Source organism: Montipora foliosa, chromosome 3 (genome assembly GCF_036669935.1).
Source record: "Montipora foliosa isolate CH-2021 chromosome 3, ASM3666993v2, whole genome shotgun sequence".
Lineage (NCBI taxonomy): Eukaryota > Metazoa > Cnidaria > Anthozoa > Scleractinia > Acroporidae > Montipora > Montipora foliosa.
In genome coordinates, this window is record NC_090871.1 from 34,238,042 (window position 1) to 34,255,892 (window position 17,851).

At 39.8% G+C, this 17,851-nt stretch overlaps 2 protein-coding genes across 2 annotated transcripts in view; both read right to left on the reverse strand.

The window, feature by feature from the left end:
* Nucleotides 1–1,448: 1,448 nt before the first annotated feature.
* On the reverse strand, nucleotides 1,449–4,265 carry LOC137997328 (tripartite motif-containing protein 2-like). The gene has a single exon (XM_068843255.1). It carries the CDS (start codon nucleotides 4,129–4,131, stop codon nucleotides 2,446–2,448), a length of 1,686 nt encoding a protein of 561 aa, XP_068699356.1. The 5' UTR covers nucleotides 4,132–4,265; the 3' UTR covers nucleotides 1,449–2,445.
* A 1,632-nt stretch (nucleotides 4,266–5,897) lies between these two features.
* The window catches only part of LOC137997329 (triosephosphate isomerase-like), a 20,692-nt gene continuing 8,738 nt past the window's right edge, over nucleotides 5,898–17,851 (reverse strand). Inside the window, exons 5-7 of the mRNA XM_068843256.1 lie at nucleotides 17,216–17,301; nucleotides 11,133–11,220; nucleotides 5,898–6,130 (exon numbers count right to left, since the gene is read on the reverse strand). Coding sequence (XP_068699357.1) covers nucleotides 6,012–6,130; nucleotides 11,133–11,220; nucleotides 17,216–17,301 — 293 coding nt within the window. The 3' untranslated portion in view covers nucleotides 5,898–6,011. The remainder of the gene's footprint in view (nucleotides 6,131–11,132; nucleotides 11,221–17,215; nucleotides 17,302–17,851) is intronic.

Consider the following 17,851-nt stretch of genomic DNA (forward strand, 5'->3'; position numbering starts at 1 on the left):
CTTTAAATAACTGAGGAGAAAGTGCTGCCTCTGTAATCACATCTGCAAATGGTTAGACTCTCTAGTCTTCTCGGATAAGAACGATAAGCCAGAGGTCCCGTCTCACAACCCTTCAATGTTCACAATCCCGTGGGACGTAAAAGAACCCGCACACTTGTCATAAAAAGTAGGGCATGTAGTTCCCGGTGTTGTGGTTCTGTCTTCTGTGGTGTACCATGGTTGGGAGGGTTAATGCTCGAAGAGGGCCGTAAGTTAGAAAACTGTAACAGGTTATTACGTCTCCCTCTTTAAATAAAGATATTGAATTGAATTGAATTGAATTGACAGGTAACCAACCATTATTTGAAGAAATATACTCTTTGTCCACGTTTCCTTCAATTTTAATAATTGAATACTGATAGATTATTTGGTTTTTGCTCAGCATTCGCTTTATTATTCCACCAGCACCAGTTGATTCTACCATACAACACCAAGGTTCATTGCTGTCCAGAGCCGGGAGACACTTTTTAAACCTGGAGCAGCATGCAGAGAGCTTTTCTTTTTGTCTGACTGAAACGCAATTCGGCGTTTTATTTTCCCACGCCATTCTCGGTACCACAGGAATGCAATCCTCGTACCAGTTGTATACCAGTTAAAACAGTTGACAAACTAAACTACCTTAAACTAGACTGTAAACAAACACCAAAAGAAATGCTGCTCACATAGGTGATTATTAAAATTCTCTGCGTTGATTGGTTACACTTGAGGCGATTATTACGCGATAATCACCGGTTTTTTCAAAATGGCCGCAAACCATTTTGTAGAGGTGACAGACGAAGAAATTTATGGAAAAAAATGCATATTTTTCAAATAATTACCTATGTAATTTTACTAAAACAATTATTCGCCTTAAACCCCTTTTACACACGCACAACAATTAGCACGGCACTCCAAATGGCGGTACGGGACCAATATTCGGAGTGCAGGGCACACCTCCAGAGATGTGCTCGGCACCCCTATAATTTCTGGCAAGGGTTCCTAATATGCATTTACACACGACAAATTTACCGTGCCGTGCCCGAAAACGTCGGCACGGTACCGAGATTTCGGAGTGCCGTGCCAGATTTTTGTGCCGGTGTGTTACCTCGTCTTCGGCGAATAATCATCCAACTTAGCTGAGACAAGGCATTCTGCTAATTGCTTTCTTATATTAAAAAGAACAAGATGTTTTAGTTTTTTGAGAGCTGACAGAGACTCAAGGAACTCTATCAGCTGTCTCTTGTTTCCAGAGGAAACAATGGGTCGACTTTCACATACCGGACTAAAATGGCAGAGGACAAAAGAACCGTTGTTATTCCGATTAGGCCTTGCTAATTAGGTATTGTTATGTTCGCTTTGTTCTGTTGTTCTATGGACATCGAATCCGGTATATGAAAGACCAGCGGAAACAATACACATTGAGAAAATTGAGCAATTCTTTATTACCAAGTAGTAAAATTCATCTTGCAAGCTAAACATTAGTGTGGAAGAATGGAAGAATAAAAAAAATGAACATCTCAGGTATTTCCTATGATTGAGTTTTAAAAGTTAGGTTCTGTCTTTACATTCTTAAAAATGTTTTCAATGCGCTAAGAACAGTGTCGAAATGAAGATGAACCTTAAAACGCCTGGGTTGAAATTGATTTGTGCTACATCTGATATCAATAAAGTTTGTTGCAAGAGCGCGTGTACGTGTTAACTTTCATTAAACTATTTTCACTACGAGGGAAACCTATGTATGACAGATTATCTGTGAAGCCAGTGTTATCGTAGTTGGATCCCAATGTACTCTTCAAAAATAGGCTATTTTCATGATGGGATCACTGGATAATTATTTTGGAAAGAGTCTAAGAGAGAATGATCATCACAGTCGAGAGTACCTTAAGCAATTGCAAAGCCATTTGACCCCATTCAAAACGGTTCTTCTCTCAATTGTCAATTAGCCTATTTTAGCTTTCACTGAGTTAATCAACACGAATAAAATACGATAAAAACAAAAGTGACTGCGGGGAAAAAACCTTAAAAGGACAGTTTTCGAACCGTCTCCCCATTGAACTTGCTGATTTCTTTCTCTTACACTCACGTTTTCGCTGGTCCCGATTAAAAATGACACTAGAACAAGTTAATATGTCCTGCATGAAAAATGTCCACAGAGCCGTCACGTGTCAACTTGCCTAATATAGAATGACTCAGGATGAACGGGCTTGGAAAAACCAGGTTTGAAATATTTACTTCTCTTCTTCAACCCTCTGTCGATTAATTCTGGCTTCCCTTCCTTTAAACATTATCAATACAAAGCAACATTCAGCCGCCAAGGAATGCGTAAGAGCAGATTGTCCGATCACATCACTGTACTGCGTGTTCTAGTGCCCCTTGGTAAGCATCAACAATACAACAACTGAATCTCAGTGCAATGACCTCCGTTGGCTACGAATGAAAAATCACTTGCACACTGTGGGCAAAATCTGCAGTGCCATTGCAAACTACAAACACTCGACCATCAGCAGTCACCGCCATATCTGTGATGCCAGCCAATGTACTGTAATAAGATTCCAGTGAACCGTTAGGTATATAGCATCTCACTAGCTTGTACAAACCACTGTAAGCCAACACTCGCGACTCAGCGTCGTCCAATGTTATAACAAGAGGATAAAATTCACGATCATTTGGATCTTTCTTCAACATGCATTCTCCAAAAGCTCGCACATATTTGCCGTGTTGGTCGAACACGCTCACCATGCACCGGTTGCTCTTTTTGTCCACGTCTGATACAAAGTACTGATTATTGTGCACCACGGCTTTTATAGGATGCAAAAGTTTGCCAGAAAGACTGTTTCCAAATGATAGAAGCTCCTCTCCGCTTTTATTGAACACCTTCACACATGGCTCATACCCAGGCATAACAGGTGTGCAAGTAACAGCAAGTTGTTCTTTGTTTACAGTTGAAAGACGCGAGAACCAATACGAATTGATTTTTAATTTGACCAAGCATTGCGTGAATGGGCCAGAACTATCAAACACCTGAATACGAGCAGGATTACCGAAAAGACAGCCATCTGTAACAGCGATAAGATGTCTCGATAAAAAAGTTACACCAGTTGGTGATTCAAGTGATCCCTGCTTTGAGCCTCTCACTCCAATGCGCGCCACAAATTCACCCTCTTTAGTGTAAACTAACACAGCATGGTTTCCTTGATCACTGATTGCAATATTACCTTCATCATTAATAGCTACCGCAAAAGGCTGAAACTTTCGATTCAAAGGCTGCGGTATGTTTAAAGAATGGAATTTCGTTCCGGGCTTTAAAACCTCAAGACTTTGTAAGTCATCAGCATCTGGCGTCGATTGAATGAACGTGTTTCCTGACCGATTCACTGAGCCAAACATATTTGCACTCACGCATTGAAGCACTTGTTTATTCGCCACAAACTGATATATAGCTTCAGGCTTCTCGCCCTTAGCCGCATGCAAATGACCCAGTTTAGTGCACGCAATATTTGCATCTGTAATTCTGTTCATCAAATGCTCTCGGTCGTTAGCGATATCAAACTTATCTCGTAGTTTTAACATCCCTCCGATATGATTAAGCAATTTCTCCGTTTGCGAAGAAAGGAAACACGCTGGATGATTCTTCTCTTCTCTAAGAACTAAAATGTCCACTTCACCGCACAATGCTTCCTCTTGTTTTGTCAAAACATCAACAAGATTTTGAAAGTCTTCATGGATCTTCTTCTTTATCATCTTTCCCTGCTGCTCCAAATCAATGCGCGATTCGTCGTAAACTCTTCGTACAATCGCCAACTTCTCTTCGCATTCTTTTATCGCTTTCTTTATTTCTTGTAAAACTCCCTCGGCCGGGGATTCACGGATCAATCGAGCTAAATGATCATTTGTGGGAAAACCATCAACTCCGCGCTCGGGAATGGGACAAACAGCACGACAAATCGGACAAAGGAAAGTTACAGTGTGGTGGTGCAACAACTCTTTCAGACATTTCCTGCAAATATTGTGAAGACAAAGTAGAACCTTTGGTTCGGTAAATTCTTCCAAGCAGATAGGACAGTTCCAATCTTCACTAAAAATATGATCGAGATTTCGAACTGGTGAAGCCATTAGGTCTTTACGGCCGCCGTTGAACAACAAATTAACTCATGAATTGTATTTTTGTCTTGCCACGCGGTTTGAAATAACAAAAGAAATGATTTGAATTTCATAATGAGTTATGGAAATCAAACGAGTGCCAATTTGTTTAAACTACAGACAGATATGCCTTGATTTGAACATGACATCTTAAAAAAATATAATGAAGACTTTTTCGTGAAAAGTGAGCGAAGAGCCGTGCCGAGAGGAAAGAGTATAGTGTGCCATTGTAGACTAATCTGGTACTGTTAATCAACCCTTTAACGCTTTTCGATGGAGAGCACTGAAAATATGAATTGAGAATGAAAAGCATGGGAGTCCAGTCCTTGGCAAATAGTTGTCAATAAAGACGTTCGTGAACCTTCTTGAAAAAGTACATGTGAAAAAATCCAATCTTATTTCTTTTGCAACACTCAAATAGGCACTGGGACGGAAATTGTTTTATCGTGACTTACTTGGACCGTGACTGAATGAATGAATCTGATATATGTTCAAAACACTGACACTTAAAGTAAGGCCGAGACTCAAATATGCAGCAGGCCGTGTTTTCAAGGTAATTATGTAGCCTTTATAGTCTATTGCTGCTGATCACTGTTTCCCTTCCCAAGTGCTCGTCTACTTTCTTCGCTGGGCCCTGCTTAAAGAACTGGAAACGATTTTTATTTGCGACACTTCCTTCTATGGAGCAGCGGAATTATGTTCTTGGGCTTTTCATGAGGATACACAGTGAGATTTTAGGGAGGCCTTTGTAACGGTCTTACTTAAGATCTAAAATCAGCAGAACGTAAAACAAACAAATAGCATGCTTAATGATGGGCGCATTCGGTTTTTTACATCTGCAGCCAAACTATCACAAAGTTTAAGTTGGTCTTGTTCATAAGGAAACACAATAATATTATTCTAATATAATATGCATTATTTAATATAAAAGATCCAATGGGACTAATAACCAAAGCCCGGTTTACACGACAACCATTTTGGGCACGGCACCCCTCCGCCCGTTTATTTTTTCGGACCACCCATTGCCCGTTCACACGACAAAATTTCCTTTATTTGGAGTGCCACAATTTTTGTTGGGGTGGAGGGGGCACCATGAGAAGTACAAACGGCACCTCTAAAATTGTTGAGCATATCGATGTCAGCGATTTAACTACTTTCAAGATGGCGGACATGAGAACACGCGGCAACCGTGAATTTTTTTTTTTTTGGTTTTTCATGAGAAAGCGAAGAAATACAAATTTTCAGGAATATTTAGTGGAGGAAGAAACCACTCATACACTGGTTTTTATAACAACGTTAAGAGGCGCAGAATGTTAGTCCTCCCAGTGTTGAAACCAGCATTTAAAATGAACTTTTGATCTTTGTTTGTTTGCGAGATGAAAAGTTTGAAAGTTTACGAAGCGGACCCCTGAATAAGGAGCTGATCTGGACCACCCGCGTCGGGTTAATTCTATGCCTTTTCTCAGAAAATCATAGGGTATTGGACAGGCTGCGGCTTATATTAGGCCTTTACAAAGAACTCTATCTTTGTATTACCACGACCAGCTCCTTATTCAGGGGTCCGCTTCCTAAAATTTCAAAGTCATCAAAGACCTCTGCTGAGAAACTCATGCAGTTGCTGCCAACTGAGTGGCTTCATAATTCAGTGCGAGGGGTTTTTCTTCAAAGTACAATCGTCCCTGGGCGTCTCTCACGCTATGCAAAAAAGTAAAAGAAATCGAAACGATAATATAAGAATGTACTGTTACATTACCTTTTATTCTTTGATCACCCTTTTCGATAACCCTACAATCTCGCGTGACTGTCAACTAAAATCGTTACAATTTCCTACATCTAACAACTATACTGATCAATCACAATCTTGCATTTATAATCTGGACAAACTCCGGCTTAAGTGATGCACCTCCCACAAGAAAACCATCGACATCTCCTTGCTTAGCTAATTCCTGACAGTTTTTTGCGTTTACTGAACCTGTAGCAACAAATGAAAGATGAAATTTCAGTTGGTAAATAAAAGCAAAACCTTTAACTGTGCACGATGGTATATGAAGCTATTAGAATGACTCTTCAAGTGCTAATTCTTTATTATCATGGAATCCATCAAAGCGTTAGACCTACAATCTTGGACAAAATTGTTGAGAAAACTCTGCTTTTGGACTAAACTCCGATCACAAGTATGAAAAATAAGCTCTCTTTTTGCCCCCACCCCCCTTCCCCTGATCAATGTTGCTAGACGAAACAAAACATGTCGAACCTTGGCTTATCAACATTGGTTGTAGGGGGGAGGGGGATCGCTAATAATGTGCGATATTGAGGACGTAGTGCGCAAAATAACCCCTGTTTTAAATATTCTCAAGCCTTTTTGTCCAAGATTGTCTGGGGCTCATTTTGCCCAAGAACACAAAACGCGTGTATGTATGAGTTCTGTAAGTACAAAAAAGAAAATATATCAGTCGTAGGCATGTCGTCATGGTATTCGATTGACAATTAGAGTTAATTAACCCTAATAAAGAAAAACAAGGTTACGTCATCATTGAGGTTCATTATCAAAACAACTGGAAATGGTACATGGAAGGCATGTTGACGACGCTTTAGGAGCGTATATTTTATTACAGAAGCAAGATCATAACGACAAAGCTAAAGATGTTGCTGAGGAAGTAGGCGTTTCATTAGCAACAATCTTTAGGATCAAGAAAGGTGTCCAAGGCCTTAAAAGGGAAGTTGTCACGCTGTTCGTTGGTAAAAGCCACAACAAAGGTGTGATCAGATGTGACCCATACGATAAACTAGATGGACCCTTCTTTGAAAAATAAAATATGTCGGAGAACAGTTCCCTAAACTTTTTGGGAAAGCAAACAAGAGTGTGGTATAACAGGAGCAAACTAGTAAAAGAGCAAATTACTTCCGGTTGCAAGAAACGTCACTTCCTGTTTGTAAACCGTGCGTCTTCGAATACGAATTGTCACGAATTTTAAGTATAACTACAAGACATAATATTTATTTCCCCAACTGTTTTCTCAAGGCGTTGCTAATGAGTATAAACTATGCACAAAATCAATGAGATTTCTACATTTCTTACAAAAGTGACGCATTTCAGCGGTTAACACACTGCCTGGCTAAAAACAGACTGGTCATGAAAAATATTTCAAATCTGTTCAAATCACGTTAACCGACCAAAATTTCTCATTCCTTCGCCGTAAATATATGTCAGTTAAAGAACACACAAAATTAACCGTTGTTAACCGTGCAATTTCCTTGTTGTGTGTAATCTTACATAAATATATCTGCGATAATTTCATATCTGTATATACATATTGATCAGTGTAAACCAAAGTGGGCAAAAACAGCTAGGGCAAGGCCGACTGGTTTTGAAAGAACTCCTTTATATTGTCCTCGTTATAGGACTCAGTAGGTCTCTTACTTCTTAATCGTACTAATGTATGAATTCAATGATGTAAAAGAACAGCAATTTGCAGTGCAGTAAAGTAAAGTAAACAGTACCCTATCTTATGTAAACAATTCACGTACATGTAATAATGCACTGCTGTAACAATGTTTGTTTCACGCAATGTTATTGTATGACAAGTAATCCTTGACAACTTACTGTTTATCAGCCATGAGAAGACGAGGTTTACATACTATAAACATATGAGAGTGTCCACACTCTCATATGGACAGATATTTGATAGTTTATAACAAATACAATCTTGGACAAAATTGTTGAGAAAACTCTGCTTTTGGACTAAACTCCGATCACAAGTATGAAAAATAAGCTCTCTTTTTGCCCCCACCCCCCCCCCCCCCCCTGATCAATGTTGCTAGACGAAACAAAACATGTCGAACCTTGGCTTATCAACATTGGTTGTAGGGGGGAGGGGGATCGCTAATAATGTGCGATATTGAGGACGTAGTGCGCAAAATAACCCCTGTTTTAAATATTCTCAAGCCTTTTTGTCCAAGATTGTAGCCTGCGTAGCTGGCGGTATTAGGGAGCTTTAGCCACGACAACGGCGACGGCAACGACAACGTCGCAAATTTGCATATTTAGCGAGCAAAAGCAATAGCTTTGCACGCTCTAGACGTGCATGTTTTCATTTTTGTCTATTTCTTTGCCCGTCGTCAGCAAAACAACAACGTGAAATGACAAAATTTGAGGTTTTAGGGAGAACGTCAGCGCTTGAGGATAAGTTCTCATTTTCTCTCCTAAATTAAGCGTCGTTCATTCTAGTTTCGTTCTTGAGGGTTTTCCACACCTTTGACACGTTAAAATGCTTGGAATAGACGCGAAGGGATTACAATAACGGGAATTTACATTTAACGACAATGTTCTAGTTGCCGTTGCCATCTCTAAGCTCCCTATTATTGGCGCTGTGAGGCAAATTTACGATTGCAAAGCCGCGCGGAGAATGGGGAGGGGCGCTGTGAAATACCACAGCGTCTCTCCCCATTCTCCTCGCCAACAATACCGCCAGCAACGCAGGCTACGTTAGACCAGGTGGTGGACATAGGCGCACACAAGAAAAGAGAAAACCCTAACTAGGGTGGGGCCTTGAACCCATCAACTCCGGATTAGATCACCGATACGGGAGCAAGCATGTGAAGCTTACAGTAAAGGCAACAGAAAGGAGACAATTCAAACAAACATACTGATAGAGTTAAGAAATTTGACTGGAATATGGCTAGTAATTAGCTACCTGCTACGCGCAGTAGAGTTGAATTTGGCAGTGAAAGACGAACCCATTTGATGTTCACAGCGGGATTTATTTTAGCAATAGAGAGATTTAGCATCGCGTTTCCGGGAAACGGGAAACGTCAAACGTCAAACGGCAGGCTGTTGCTTGTCATAAAAGCATGAAAATTATCTTATTCTAACTTTTCTCTCTCGTATTAGAAGTTGCGCGACATTTGTTGATAACAGGCAAAAAGAGGAGATAAAATCAGACCAGTTTCTTTGATTTTTGGCAAAACGCAAATTTCAGTTTCCCGTTTGCCGTCAGCCGTAAACGCAAAGCTAAATCTATCTAATATCATTTTTCTTACTATTATTTTAATTATATTTCATATGTAAACAGCATAATTGAGCCAATGGCTGCAATGCTTATGTGTAATAAACTACCTATCTCCCTGCATTAAAACGGGAGAAACCGCGTGTAAATGTAGTGGCCAAAACCACTTTTAAAGCCACGTCGCCCCCAGTAAGTTGTAGGCAAAAATAATGAAAAACACAAGCGTATACCGTAAAAGCTCTCAAAAGCCCCCCTTTTAGCCTCAGTTTTATAATAAGCCTCCCCTCCCCAATGTCAGTCCCGCAAACTTGCCTAGCGGTCTAAATATAATGCTAAGAAAAACGTAGAATTGTATTTGAACGAGTGCGTTCCAAATGTTTCGGTTTTAAATGGCCAAAGACGAGCCTACTGCGGTATATAGTTTATACGTGATTTATTAAAGCTGAGTGAGATTTTAGAAGACTGGTGTTTTGACTGTCGAGTTTTTAATAACCTCCTTCTACGAGCACCAGATTTAACTTAGCCCTCCGGAGGCTTATTCTCTATTTTCGATTGCCCCAGAATACACTTTGTTTGCCCCACAAATTTTGCATAAACTCCAGTTTTCAAATGCTCTTTGGGGACACTGCGTATTCCCAAGAATGGGGCATTCGAAAATAGAGAATAAGAGCGTTTACGAATATATTTTTTTAACGCGAATATAGGGAAGTTATTGTTGACGTCATCTATTGTCATTAATGTGCCAACCAGAGCCTCACTGGCTGTGGAAACAAACGGTCTTTTGTTCCTGTGGTTGGCAAATTTGAATAATAAAAGCAATCTTTGCGAACAGATATCTTCCCTATTTTGCCGATTACGATTTCCACATCCATTTTTCACTTCTTTTGCACCTTAACTACTCACCATTAAAAGGACAATTTAATTCTGACCAAAAAAAGTCAGCTATGAGTTTAAATAATTTTTGGGACTGTATGCTTTTTGGCTTGTCTATTAGCAACCATCACAACGCCAACCAGAATAGGAAAGATATCGTTGACGTCACCTATTATCATTAATGTGCCAACCAGAGCCTTATTGGTTATCGAAACAAAGGGTCTTTTGTTCCTGTGGCTGCAACGTTTGTAAACATATATCTTCCCTATACGTAGAAACGTACCTAAAGTATCACATCTACGGCGACATTTGATAATAGGGAAATTTATGATCGCGTTTACGCGAAACGGATGCCTGCTACTTGTCATTAAAGCGTGAAAATTCTCTTATTTTAACTGTCTTGCTCCCTTTGAGAAGTTGCTGGGCTGGTCTTTCATATACCGGATACGAAATAATTAATCTCCATAGAACAACAGAACAAAGCGAACATAACAATACCTAATTAGCAAGGACTAATCAGAATGACAATGGTTCTTTAGCCCTCCGCCATTTTAGTCCGGTATATGAAAGTCTACCCAGTTGCTCGATATATGGAGCTTTCAGGCAAGAAATGGGCTCATTCAGAAGGAATTTCTTCCATTTTCTAAAAAACGCAAATTTTAGTCCGACGTTTGCCGTTCTTCGCAAACTGACGCGATCCTAAATCTCTTTTATAACCCGCAAGGCCCTTTCACATAATTCGTTACGAGTCACCGAAAATAACAATCAAACTAATTGGCCGAAGCGTACAATACCATAGAACTGGAAACAATGCTTATGCAAAATTTGGGAGAACAAACAAAGAGTATTATGGTATTTTACGACTCGGCCAATTGTAAGTGAACTTTTTAATAAGTGGTGTTAAGACCGTCACAATACTCCAGCGAGAGCTAAAAAAATCCTCTTTGATGCTGAAAACTGAAGCTCTGTTTCATCAGTTTCAACGTTACCTTGACCAAATTGGAAAACGGTAATTGCGTACGAGAAGTCAAACAGCATTTTTGTTTGATTTTCAAGAGCCCAAAATTATCTATGCTTTATCGGCTTCTGACATACCTCCATAGATAATTCTAGTTTTTTCCGAGACCTCTGTAGACACGTTATCTTTGAGCCAACCTCTCAACATATGATGGACCTCTTGAGCCTGGAATCAATGGAAAGAAATTGTCAGTACTTAATTTACCCTGGGTTTTACAAAGCACCTTACACTTTAACTCTCTCCACCACAGGACAGGATCACAACACACAAACCCCAGATCAAAATATTGGTCACCACCTCCCAAACTCATCTTACAAGTCTGCTGCTATCCACTAGCAAGAAGATGAAGAATAAGGGATCAACATTTCTACATGTATACATCATATGAGCCACAAAAGTGCCCAAGTCAAACACAGAATTCGATTTGTTTTAATTTGTAAGCTTTATAGTGTTGCGTTAAATGTGTGATAAAAATTATCAATGATAGCCTCTGAACACCTTTACTATACTTTTCCTTCATGACATTAAAAAAAGCCAATCCTAAATGTACTTTAGCATGAATAAATGATTATAGGGTAAAATATATAAGATACAAGCTTTTCTTTTAAAAGAGGATACCCAAGAGACTCTTAAAGTGGTACTATGATCAAAAAATCATTTCCTTTTTTTCTTCAGATCTTAAAAGCGTGTTCGCTTAACAACTAACTGGCAAAATTTTGAGCTTTGAGTTTATCCAAAGGCTTTTTATTTTGAGTGTAAGTTTTGGATTTCACGGGCAGCCATTACTCACGTTCAAAACTGACCGATTGGACATCACAGGGTTGGATCTAGAGAAAATGACAGCATTTACTCCCTAGCTTAAAATTTCAGCGTGTAAACGCAATTTATTATATATGCAAAACACGGGTTTAGGAGTCTGAAAGCCCGAAACTCCCGTGCTGCATATTAATTCAGCCGCGTACACACGCATTGCAGTCTTAAACTAGTGAGTCTCCTCGACCCAGCTCTCTCAAGATTTTAAAGTTAGCAATGATGGCGGACCAATAAATAAGAAAATTCCAGTTAAAATAAACAACAGTTTTTTTTTAAATCAGAGCTTAAAACTTGGGTCAGTTAGTGTTTAGTTAACATAGTTTTGAATCCAAAGAAAAAAAAAGATGTGTTTTTTTGGTCGTAATACCACTTTAAAGCTTTCAACATCCGCCGGTTTAAATGTAGGTACACGAAGCAAAGTGAAGAGGGATCCCATGCGACCTAAACACATAATTTGAACGCTCAGTCAACGTAACGGTTTGTAGGGTTTATGTGGGAAACATGAACAGGGTAGAATTGAAGGCCATTATCACGAACGTTGGTGTGACGCCACCATTTTGGAATCACAGTAAGGGGAAGACTGGGACGAGTTTAACATACCGACAAAATTTGCACAGGATCAATGACAAAATTCCAGATAAAAGCAGACGGTCACCAGACAACGTGCTAAAGAGGGGAGAAGTCGAAATCTGTGCTTTTCTCTCTTGTGTAGTCGTCTCCTCATTTATTGAGACTCATCCAAAAAATTACGGCCGTTTAAAAATTACAGCAGTACTTTCCATATTATTGCAAAACACGTTGACATTTCCATTGTTGTTGGAGATACAAAGTGTGCAATTTCTATTATTGTATTATTGTTAACTAGATAAGTTGAGTTGCGGTACTTTTGAATAAAAAAATTACAACTGCTGTTGGGTATTTTGGAACTCTGATACAAATCTGCAAACTATGTCTCGAGTCGTTGGTACTTACCGATAGCTATTTCAAGTATGGAAAATATTTTTTATCACAAAGATATTGATGACGTCACCTATAGATGTTAACGTGCCAACCAGAGCCTTATTGGATGCCGAAACAAAGGGTTCTTTTGTTCGGTGGTTGGCAAATTTGACGTCATTGTTTGTAAACAGATATCCTTCCTATTCGGCTGAGCGCAGCGATGGAGTATGGAATTGCCAGGGACTGGAGTAAAGTAAAGAATTGTTGTCAGTTTTCATGTTTGAAGAATGAGAGGACCATTGCGTACGCAGTCAATTCGCTTATTAACGACAATTCGTCACATCGTATCTTTCATGATTCCACTTCGGAATCTGTAATCACCTCTGGAAAAAAAACCATTTCGATGAGGAGGCGACTACACAAGAGAGAAAGGCACAGAATTCGACTTCTCCTGTCTTCAGCACGTTGTCTGGTGACCGTCTACTTTTGGTGGTATTTTGTTATTGATCCAGTCCCAGCTTTGTCAATCCGATCCGATCCAGATTTTGCCAACGGCCCCGAGAGGTCAAGATTCGGGATCGATGGAACCGATTCGGAATGAAACAATAGACGAGTTCACGCTCTTGAGTGCATCACGGGTAATCAGGGCAAGATGGAGAGAAATTCAAAGGTTTGTAAAGAAGTTCAAAACGATGAAAAGTATTCATGATATGAAATTTTGGGTTTTTTATTTTCCACAACGGAAGATATGCGCTCGAAGGTGCGGCAGAATAACTTTGGAGAGAATGGCTATGGTAGAAATTATTTTATTAAAAATAGTTTCTGCCATTCATTTCCTGTAATTCTAAAGGCACAAAATTACAGAGAATGTATGGAGACAAAAAAGCAATATTTAGGAATTCCAAAGAACGGATACCAAGTCTAGCTCATCTCAGTTGTGAACATGAACTTATTTGTTTGGTTTATGAAGGCGAAAGTCTATAAAGTAGAGTCATGTACAATATATTTTGCTTCGAATTTCCACACAAACCTTTGAATTTCCCGCCATGTTGCCCTGATTACTCATGGTGCAATCAAGAGCGTGAACTCGTCTATTTCATGAAATATAGGTCTGGTATGTGCATGAATGAATGATGGCATTGTAATTTACTTAAAGTAAATGTTACCGGTATATGACAGCAAACGTAAGGCTAAAATTACTGAAGGACAACCACCACACTACTGCCTGTTTGACATTTGCCATTAAACGCAAAGCTAATTATTGATCTCTCAATTTCTGTTTAGGTGATTTTGGATGAACTGACCGATGCTACCTGCCTACCAGCCCTTCCCAAGCACGCGCATATTGCAAGAGCTGCAAACCGACACCCGACAGCCATTGATTTCGAGTTAGAACTCAGTGTAGTTGCAACTGGGCTTGCATTCAAATGCCAACTGTCATACCACTTTCGACCGAGGTTTACGTTTTCTACCCACAAACTGATAGCATGTTGCCTCGGATCTTATAGCTGCATTTGTGGCTCTTAATGTCAATAACATCTGATTTGTCACTGATCTTTCCTTTTGGTAATCGTGTCTTTTTGCGAGGGATCGAGTTCCTTCCATGGCCCTTGCGTTCCGGCCACATAACGAAATTTAACCGATGTTCCTTGTCCTTCGGCGTCGGGCCCAGACGGAGCCCCTCCGAGACCTGGCTGAATACGTGAAACGGCAATGGATCGAAAGTACAGTGGAACCCCGTTAATACGGTCATCAACGGGCCTAAAAAAATAGCCGTATTAACGGGGTGGCGGTATTACCGGGGTAGGGTGAAATTCATGACTAAAGGGCCGTAATAACAAATATCGCATTTGCACTTCCAGAACAACTTTTATCTTTAACTATGGTAATTGTATAAAATACTTGAAACTTCGCTCAGTAGGTAAAACGCTTGAAATGTTAAGTGTACTGTACGTTCTGAGCCTAAGACCAAAACAAGAACAAGCCCAGCTTACTATGCTTTTAAAAAACGGAAGCCGCCGTAATGACCTAACCGAAAGACTATAGTATCAATCATGTTTTTTGATGAAAGCACAATGACTTAAGGCCGGGACACACTAGGCGACAAGTCGCAGCGACATGTCTCTGCGACAAATTGCTCCATGTGTACTAGTTGCAAAACAAGTCGCTGCGACACGACGCCTGTTCGTACCACACGCAGTGATCTCGAATGAGGGGGAATGTGAACTAGTTTTCTAATTCAATATGGCTGACCATATGACGCTCTCTCATTGGCTCATTTATATTTTGTCGCAGCGACTTGTTGCAGGAAGTGTACTCACGATGCAACAACGCTGCTTTCGCTAATTTTGTCGCTGCGATAATTCGCACGAATTCAAACTGGTTTGAATTCGTGAGACTGATCGCGGCGACAAAATTCTGCCGCAGCGACAATGATTTTCATGAAATTAACCGTGTCACACAAGGCGATTTGTTGCGGCGACTTGTCCCCGCGACGTGTCGCAGCGACTTATCGCCCAGTGTGTCCCGGCCTTTAATCCATTCGCGATTTGCCTTACTGGATGTTGCAGTAGTGTCAAGATCATGTTTGTAATGAAAACAGGGAGGAGTGTTGCTGACAGTAATTTGTAAAGTAAATCAGCTGTTCAAAAATAACAAAGGTCAATGAAATTACCTTATTATAGGAAATCAACAACGCACTTTATTAACGCGATTTTACAAAATTCGCGTTAATTTAATGTATCTTAATTAATGTCCATGTAAATTTAATGTAGCTATTTTAAAACATCGTTATTTTAAAGCACCGTTATTTCATGAAAAAACCTTATTAGTTCCTCACTAGATCCATAATAGCTAACTACTGTAAATGCTTCTTTTTCTCCATGAGACACGTTTGTTAAGATTTTTTAAGTGCAGCAAATTCGTAATACTGCGGCATACTGAGGTTTTGAAAGATCTTTTGAATTGATAGGGTCTAGTTAGGCTTCAAAACAAAATTTTCGGCTGTAAAAAAAAACTTTGAAATATCCGTGGACTTGTCTTAGAAGATTTTATTCACGAAAGTCAAAACGCAGTTTGGCGTTCAGAAATGTAAAGTGCGAGTTCGCAGAATTATGAAAATCGCAGTAAGTAAAGCAAGATGCTTATCGAAAAATTCGCGTTATTTAACATTTCTTCGCGTTGTCAACGTGCATTGTTAATTTCCTATAATAAGGTAACATGTCACAGGCATTTTGGTTTTCTTAATTTAGTGCGAGTGGCCGTATTGACGGGGTCAAATTATAGAGGATTCTTCTGTTTGGTATTTAAAATTGTGGCCGTTGACCGTATTAACGGATGACCGCATTAACGAGGGTTTTATATGCGAGAATGTATGGTCGTCAACGAGGTGGCCGTATTACCGAGGTGGCCGCGGGGTTCCACTGCACAGTGCTCCCGCCGAAGGATTGGAAGTTGACATGATTTGGCCGCTCTTTGGCCCTGGGTCCGAGTTTTCATAATCAAGATGGCGACGGGAGTTTTCAATGTGCTTTACGGCTAATTTTCACAAATTGGTCTCTACTTGTCCCATATCTGTAAAGCGGGAGGTTTCCACCCGATAAGTAACGTGCAATATTTAACCATAAATCGAGAAGTCCGAATGCTGATATATTCTATATTCTATATTCTATATTCGCAGTGGTGAGAGCACTTGCCTCCCAACAATGTGGCCCGGGTTCGATTCTCAGACTCGGGGTCATATGTGGGTTGAGTTTGTTGGTTCTGTACTCTGCACCGAGAGGTTTTTCTCCGGGTACTCCGGTTTTCCCCTCTCCTCAAAAACCAAAATTTGATTTGATTTGCGTTAACTTGTTAATTTCACTTTACAGTGTCCCCGATTAGTGCTCTAAGTACCTTTCCTTTCATCATCATCATCATTGTATATTGCGCATGGTCACGCAAAAGGTACATTACGCAACAGAGCGTTTTCACGTGACGTCACGGCAGCCACGTTGGTGTTCCAAAACAAAGAAATGGCGGCCATGATGGTGTACCAAACTAATCCTCCTCCCGGAATTGAACTCTATTCTTCCATGAACTATATTAGAGTTAATAAGTATTTTATGTTTCACATATGTATATACATTCCTTCCACTATATCGCGCACAGGTTACGTGCCATGCGCTCCATTTCGCTTTTTTTCTTATTGTAGCCTTCAGAACGTTTTACTGCAGCATCATAAAAAAAAAATGATGATGATGATGATGACTATTATTATTATTATTATTATTGTTATTAATGTATTAGTTCTGTGTGGAAACATACGTTTAATCGTTTAGAAAGAAAACACACCTTTTGATTTTAATTTCATTAGTGTTGTGCCTGAATAACTTAAGAAGTACTTGCTGGTTCACTGTATCTCACTTACTTGTTGTGGTGTGGCAGTAACTCCTGTGCCAATTGCCCAAACAGGTTCATAAGCTATCACTACCTTACTCCAGTCTGCAACATTGTCTGTGAAAGACAGAAAAGCATAGGCAATTAACATCAATAATATTACGCAATATCATTGTTACACTGAATATTTGCACATTTGATTAGTTAGGATACCAATATTACTTTAGCCACTATAACAAGATTAATATTTCCTTCAAAATGTTTCAGGTTAAGTTCACATTTTTGGATCATTGTGATTGTGAACATTACTTTGGCAGTAAGAAAAGGAATGACAAAAAAATTCAAGAGTGAACAGGATTTAACCCATGACCTCAACGTTGAGCCATCCAGCCAAGTGGGAGCTTGTCATTGTGTGAGTGGATTATTTAAGCAATAGAGGACGTTTTCCCTGTTTCCACAGCCTTATCTAAACACGAGAGGGAGTTGGGAGAATTTGAGACAGTTATGCAAACCCAAGACGCAGTCTTATTACATCGACGTCCAATACACCAAATCTGAGTCGGATCATCTATATCCTAGATCATACGAGTCTCGTGGAGTTGACCCGTCTTGGCTAATGTGGGTCGTGCCAACGGAAGACAGGTCCCAGAAATGAACCTTCCTCTTT

Excerpts from the sequence above, each read along its gene's own strand:
- LOC137997328 (XM_068843255.1), bottom strand. The coding sequence starts at position 4,131 with ATGGCTTCACCAGTTCGAAATCTCGATCATATTTTTAGTGAAGATTGG.